This window comes from Triticum aestivum, chromosome 5D, assembly GCF_018294505.1.
Source record: "Triticum aestivum cultivar Chinese Spring chromosome 5D, IWGSC CS RefSeq v2.1, whole genome shotgun sequence".
Lineage (NCBI taxonomy): Eukaryota > Viridiplantae > Streptophyta > Magnoliopsida > Poales > Poaceae > Triticum > Triticum aestivum.
The window spans coordinates 531166476-531173984 of NC_057808.1; the positions used below are offsets into that span (position 1 = coordinate 531166476).

Below are 7509 nucleotides of genomic sequence, written 5' to 3' on the forward strand. Positions count from 1 at the left end.
CCTACACGGTTACTGCTGATGGAGAGGTCCTGACTTGCCAGCCAGCAGCCACGGTGCCATTATCTCGGAATTACTTTCTTTTCTAGGCCACCATTGTTCGAGCAATTCTTGAAGGTCAATAATTCATGAAACTAGCTTCAACGGTGACCTCGAGTTGCGCACGGGAGATGTGCTGCTGGCTCGAAATAAACAATTATACATTTACGTGAAAAAAACACGCATACATATTGCAATACTTCAGTTTCTTGCAAAGTTTTTTTTAAACATCAGTACAGACGCAAGCGCTCATACATACGTGCATACACTCACCTCTATGAACACACACACGCACACCCTACCCCTATGAGCATACCTGGCCAAATGGGCTGGCCCGGCACGGCACGACCCGGCCTGCCGTAAACGTGCGTACGGCCCGTCTCGACACGAATAATAACCGGGCCGTGCTGTGCCGGCCCACGGGCGGGAGCTAGCAGCCCAGGCACGGCACGTAGGCTACATGGGCCGGCACGCCGGCCCGTTGGAGGACGCTGGCCCGTCTGGCGCGATTTTTTTTCTTTTTCTTTGTAATACCTCTGGAAACAGCAAAAAAAGTCCAAAAAAAAAGTAGAAAATTGCAAAATCTGGTAGACTATTATGTGAGATAAATCTAGATTTTATTAGCACATGTACATCATTAAAACTCCCATCTGAAAGAATAAAAGAATACAAGACATACTCTATAATTACAAAAGGATAAAAATTACAAAGACTACACTATAACACTACTACTACTTAGATTCAAGCACTAATAAAATACGCATGCACTATGAAAATATTAAACATATTAGGGTATTCGGTATTTATATAGGACATATATATTTATATTTTTCAAAAAAAAACATAAACGGGCCGTGCCGTGCCGGCCCGCGTGCCTAGCCTCCAGGCCCAGGCACGGCCCATGGCGTGCCGTGTGCCGGGCCTGGCCCGTTTAGCCCGGGTCGTGCCGGGCCTGCGTGCTACCGGGCTGGCCCAGTTAGCACGGCCCGTTTGGCCAGCTATACCTATGAGCACCTTCGAGAGACTGAGCCGGCATGTCATCTTGAAATTTACGAAGTCACCGTAGGTGCCCCGTCGTCGACTTGAACCCTGGTGGGCTGTGGATACCATTGTCCCTCTAACTATCCAACCACAGGTTGGTTCGCTGCAAAGTTTTTTTCTTTGCGAGGAAGTTTTTTCAAAGTTTGGTGTAAATACATACAGTACATTCTTGAGTCATGTGCAAAAAAAGGTGCACAATAGGTTCTATAGTCAATAATTATAGTATTTTTATTATGGAAACACACAAAAAATAGCTCACTTGAGCCTTTATAAAAAAAATTGATAGAAAATTTGAAATGTTCTTCTCAGTTCAGATGTTTCACAAGTTGTTTTTCACAACGTACTGCTTGCTGCTGTATTTGCTAATCTAGCTTGAATGGAAGTCACTACGAGGACGGCTGCCGTTTGAGAATTGCTGCGTCGTGGCGGTGGTGACCTCGGACGTCGACGGGAATGACATTCCGACGAACTCGTCAAAAGCCTCATGGTGCTCGAACTGCTTCATGCTCTCGCTGATAACCTCCGGCGACATCTCTGGCGGGGGCACGGCGTGTTCCAGCATCTGCACCACCTGCCTCATGCCCGGCCGGCGCTCTGGGTCGGGGTGCGAGCAGAGCAGCCCCAGCTTGAGGACCAGCTCCAGGTCGTCCTCGTCGCACTCGCCGATCCTCGGGTCCCGAGCCTGCGTGATCTTCCCGGCCTTCCAGCGCTGGAGGACGAGCTCGACGATCCCCGCCGGTGACGGCGAGTCGCCGTCGGCGTCCACGGTGAACACCACGGGCCTGCGGCCGCACGCCACCTCCAGCAGGAAGGCTCCGAAGGCGAAGACGTCGGAGCTCGTGGTGGCCATGCCGGTCTTGCTCATCTCCGGCGCGATGTACCCGAGCGTGCCGACCACGTGCGTCGCATGCGGGTCGCCGCCGTGGTCGTAGAGCCGCGCGAAGCCGAAGTCGCTGAGCTTGCCGTTCATGTCGGCGTCGAGGAGCACGTTGCCGGCCTTAATGTCCCGGTGCACCACCACCTGCTCCCACCCCTCGTGCAGGTACAGCAGTCCGGCGGCGACCCCCCGGACGATCTTGGCGCGCTGCTCCCAGCTCAGCCCCGGCGCGGCGCGGCCGAACAGGTGCTGGTCCAGACTGCCGTTGGGCATGTAGTCGTAGACGAGCACCAGCTCGTCGCGCCGCCGGCAGTAGCCGAGGAGCTGCACCAGGTTGCGGTGGCGCAGCCGGCTCATGCTCGTGATCTCCGACACGAACTCCTGCAACCCCTGCTGCGACCCGTGGGACACCTTCTTGACGGCGACCTCGACGCCGGACCTCGGGAGCACGCCGTGGTACACGCGGCCGAAGCCGCCCACGCCGATGACGTCGCGGAAGCCATTGGTGGCGTCGTGCAGGTCCTTGTAGCTGATCCTGTGTGGGCTGTAATCTATCATCTCCCAGCCTTCCTCCTCCTCGGAGAACTCCTGGCGTTGTCGGCGCCACCGTTGCCGCCGCACGACGAACATCGCGATGGCCGCCGACACCAGGAGCAGGAGCAGGACAGCCAGGAGGAGCAGTATCAGGATTAGTAGAAGCGACATCCTCTTCTTGGATGGTCCCGGCGGCGACGGGGGCCTCGGGAGCTTGGAGAGGTCGAGGTCCGGCGCGCGGCCTCCGCCGAGGCGAAAGCTCCAGCCAAGAACGTAATGCGAGCTCATGGCGGCGCCGTTCGCCGCCGAGAAGCCGACGTAGGTATCTTCGGCTGCTGCCGACGAGAGGTTGACGTGGCACGACAAGAGCGGGAGGGCCGGCCTGGGCTCACCCGCCGGCGACACGGTCACCTCGAGGCGCGCGCTGTCACCGTCATACTCGATCCACACTTGCACAGGCGCCTCGCTGCCGCCGGTCAGGCTGATGTTGTCGAATCTCCTCCCACCGGAGCCGTCGTCGTGCCAGTACCCGGCGGTGGCCGAGTTGACGGAGTGGAGGCTGTTGACGTCGACGCCGACATGGTTGTCGTCGGCGTCCTTGAACTCCGTGTCCATGACCGTGTCGAGCTCGACGGCCACGATCTGGCTCGTGCCGTTGCCCAGGCTGTTTGACGTATTGAACAGCCCGAGGTACTTGCCGGCGACGGCGCCCGGGACGTTGACGGACGGCGCGAGTGCGAAGGCGATGCCGTGGCCGTGCGCGTCTGGGTACCGTGGCGCGATGGCGAGCACGAAGGTGGTGGAGAAGGAGACGGGCGCGCCCGTGTTGGCGTCCCGAAAGCGGAGGGGCGCCGGGTAGAAGCCGTGGCCGAGCGTCTCCTTGGTGTCGTTGGTGAGCTGGAGAATGCCGGACGGGGTGACCACGGCCGCGTCGGTGGTCGCCACTTTGCCGGCGGCGAAGCCGTCGTACACGAACTCTTGGGCGCCGGCGACGTCCCGAGAGAACAGGAGGAGCAAGATTACCGCAGCCAGCCGCCGCAGAAGCATGGCGACGATGGGCGCGAGCAATGGAAGCGAGTGACGGTGGCGTTAGGGTAGGGACGTGGACGGCGTTGGCTGCCGGCGAGCCGAGGTTGCCGTCGCCGTTGCCTTCGATGAGCCGACAAGGGGACGGGGGTCATGTGTGGGAGGATCCGGCAACGAACAGCCAACGAATTTGTTTTCTAGTGAGTGATTGAGTACTCAATGACAAAAATCTTTTATATTTATATCGACGATCTTGACTCGTCTAGTGGAAAAATTGTGCATCAACGCATTCAATTCAGTACAGTTAGTTGGTTGTACATTGATGCTCCTCACGTATAAAAACATACTACTGTACATACTACTACTGTACTGTATATTTCATCTAACTTGGTCTTCCTATTTTACTTCCAATTACATGTATCATCTTCTTCAAATTTATTCGACTTAGCATTTCTCACTTGTTTTAGAAATACTAGTAACGAAGGTTTTCCCTTTTTTGTCTTGAGCATGTCTTGCCTCTCTTTGACGTTCTCACAAAATTCATGTCAAGTACTCCCTCCGTCCGGAAATACTTGTCATCAAGATGAATAAAAAGGGATGTATCTAGATGTATTTTAGTTCTAGATACATCTCTTTTTATCCATTTTGATGACAAGTATTTTCGGACGGAGGGAGTACACAAAAAGTGGTCTGAGTTAAGGGTTTTTCCTTTTATGATAGCGCAAAAGACATTGTAATATAGGCTGTATCAAATAAAGCCATATGAATAAAAAAATCATAAAGAAAATTACAATACTTATCTCGGTGTGGAACGACACTTATGGGATCACAAGAATCCCTACAACGGTTGCCGGGACGCAGGGTTGCGAGAAGATCAGGATTACTAATCAGCACAAGGATCGTTTACCCAGGTTCGGGCCATGAGGATGCGTAAAACCCTAGTCCTGCTTTGGTTGCTGTATTTCAGAGAGTTCTTGAGCTCTCGAACTAGCTATGGTGGGTGCGTGGTTTCAAAGAGCCGAATCCCTCTCCAGTATGCCATGGGCCTCCTTTTATAGTCGAAAGGGGCTGCTACAGTGGCACAAAGGAGGTGGAAAGGCGCACAGTGCTACGAGCTTATCACTCGTATTACAGGACAAGGCGCATTTAATGCGCCGCTGAGGTGTCCCCTTGCTTTATCGGGGACGGGAGCGAGGCCCGTCCCGTCCGTCGCCGCTCCTCCTCGCTTCGACACGCGCCCTGGCCAGTGATGCATGCGGCGCCATGTAGCCAGGCAGGCAGCTGAGGTGGCGCGGTGGTGGAGCCTTCACGAAGATCTGCATGCCGCCGCGCAGGCGTGTGCTGAGTTGGCCTGGAAGCTGCATGTTGCCACGCAGGTGCCTGCCCAGCTGGTTGGGCTCGCAGCTGCATGCGAACGGCGGTGGAGACTTGGCTGGCGCGGGCCTCGCAGGTGGCCCTGCTGGCGCCCTTGGCGAGGGCCTTGCCGGGTGGCCCGGCAAGGGTCTTGCCGTGGCGCGCTGTCGTCCCTGGCAAGGATCTTGCCGGGGGTCTTGTGGCTCTCCTCGGCAAGGGTCTTGCCGAGGATCGTCGTCTTTTAATCCTCATCTGATCTTGAATGTTCCTTGTCTTCACAAAGATCTGCATGCCACCATGGAGGTGCCTCCCGAGCCTTGGTCCAACGTGGTCGATGGTGTTGGAGACCGTGGGCTCAAGGGTGGCGCGCTCCGCTGATGTTGGACGAGTTGCCCCGGCAAGGGTCTTGCCGGGGCTGCTGAGGCTGCCCCCGGCAAGGATCTTGTCGGGGGAACCTGCTTCGCGTCTCTACTTCTTTGTGGTCTCGGCCTTGGCGTTGCTCTGGCTGTCTTGGGGCTTCGGTTTTACCTTGGTCCACCTCCCCTGTTCTGCTTGGTGTGGCCGTGGGCGCGGCTCCGACTGTCCGTGCACAGGTAAAGGGGTACAAAGGTGCGCCCCTTCTTTTGTACACCGACAGGAGCCCCCGGGCCTGGGCCACACATAAGCGCGACACGTTGTTGGGCCAAGCCCAAAACGGTGCGTGGGCAGGAGGGGCGGTTTTTACCGCGGTAAAACTTTTCACGCGCTGCACGCCCCACGACCTGCGTTGAATGCGCGACGTGGAGGGGTGCGCGGGACGTGGGCGGCATGCGTGGGGCGGTTTCCGCAGGCATGCGTCACGTCGCGATACAGGGTCGGCTCGCGCCTTCCCCATGAGGAGGGAGAGGCGTAAAGGCACGACCCATTTACTGAATGGGGCCGGGTCGAGGTCTTTAAGGCGTCCACACCCCGCGATCACGGGGTGGGGAGAGGTCTCTTCACCCGTCCCCTCGGTTCTGCATGTTCGCCACGCGTCTTCCATGCAAGTGGCGGGCGGTGGAGGCGGGAAACCGGGTCGTTGCTGATTGGGGCAGCGGGTCGGTCCTGATTCCCTACGCCTCCGCCGGCTGGATTGGCTGAGTGGGGCGGCCAGGCCCCGACCCCGCCCCTTTATAAGGAGAGGGAAGGGGGGATGGCATCCCGCATTCTTCTATCTTCTATCTCCTCCTGCTTCTGCTTCTTCCTCTCATCCGCCATGGAGAAGGGGAACCCTGGTCCTTTGACGGTGGCAGCGAGGGTCGCCGCTCGACAGCGCGTCCCTCCTCCTCCTGAGCCCGCGGCGGTGGAGCCGGACGCGAGAGGAAGGGGGAGGGGGCGAGGCCATGGGCGAGGCCGTGGCAGAGGTCGTGGTGCCCGGGGAAGAGGAGGACGGGGCGGCGCGCCGGCCTCGCCCCCGCCGATGATGTCTTTCCCAATAGAGGGCCACGTTGGAGACCAGCCTCGCGAGTTCTTCGTCAGGCTGCGCCGGCCTCCGCGTCGCCGTCTTCGTCTTCCCGCCCCGTTTGCTCGGGAGATGGAGCGTGACCCACCCCAGACCCTCAGGTTGCACATGAGGGGCTACGGGAATGGGGGCACGCGGGTTGACGCCGACTTCCCGGCTCCTCGGGTCATGTACCTCCGCCGTGGATGGAAGACGTTCGCTCGTATCCACAGCCTGACGGCGGGGCTCGTCCTCTACTTCGAATTAATGGAGGACGGCCTGCTCTCTGTCAAGATCTTCGGAGAGTTTGGGACTCGCGAAGTGCTGCGTGGAGAGCTCCTCCGACGGAGACTCCGACGATGGAAGCTCTTCCTCGAGCGAAAGTGACGAGGAGGACAGCGGGGCAGATAACGGGGACAAGTCCTACTAGGCGTCGGACGCCCCGTGCCTGGGCGGGTGCGGCAGCAGCAACATCTGCACCTGGCCGCTCCTCCGACGGAGTTTTGCCGGGGGAGGGGCCAGCTCCTTGAACTTCTCGGGGCCGTCTCCTTGGGCGGCTAGCATCGGGAGGCTGCGGAAGAGGAAGAGGGCGGGCAGCAAGGCCGTCAGCTCGGAGTACACGGACACCGACACCTTCATCGCGTGTCCGGCGACCTGCCGCCTCGTCTAACAGCTCCTTTCCCGGCACCGTCATCACCGGCCCACCCTTGGGTAGCCACCGAGGTGTTCTCTTGGTGCTTTCTGCCGCTCGTAGCTCGCCTAGGCGCCCCTTTTGCCCCTCCGCCTTCTTTACCTGCCTCCTGAGGAGAGGAACAAGAAAGGGATTACGGGCATCTTATCTCTTTTTTAGTTTGTAAGCCTTCGGGCCTTCGTTAAATTTAGAACTTGTAATCCCCTTGCTCATGTTTTTTATTCTGTACGAACTGTACATGTGTGGGATGTTTTTAATGAAAAAGGGATGTTTGCCAGGTTTTTCGTTCGTGGGTAGACCACGCGACAAGGAGCGAATCCTTGTTACCATTTAAGATAAACGTTTTTCGCCCGGCAACAGGCCTTGCTGTCCCCCTCACTTCACTCGACCATTCTCGCGCCCTTGGCAGAGGCAGGGACGAAGTGGGCTTAGGCTCCTCTTTCTATTTCCTTGCCGCCACGGCTACAACCAAACCCGGACCCAGGAGATAAT

General features: G+C 57.7%; 2 protein-coding genes across 2 annotated transcripts in view; one reads left to right on the plus strand and one right to left on the minus strand.

Annotated features, from left to right (window-relative positions):
• Window positions 1–246, plus strand: part of LOC123123525 (urease) — a gene marked incomplete in the record, with an annotated part of 9682 nt that extends 9436 nt beyond the window's left edge. Inside the window, 1 exon segment of the mRNA XM_044544049.1 lies at window positions 1–246. Within this exon segment, the coding sequence (XP_044399984.1) occupies window positions 1–86 (86 nt within the window).
• Window positions 247–1386: 1140 nt separating this feature from the next.
• Window positions 1387–3713, minus strand: LOC123123527 (L-type lectin-domain containing receptor kinase SIT2). The gene has a single exon (XM_044544050.1). It carries the CDS (start codon window positions 3533–3535, stop codon window positions 1445–1447), a length of 2091 nt encoding a protein of 696 aa, XP_044399985.1. The 5' UTR covers window positions 3536–3713; the 3' UTR covers window positions 1387–1444.
• Window positions 3714–7509: the final 3796 nt, after the last annotated feature.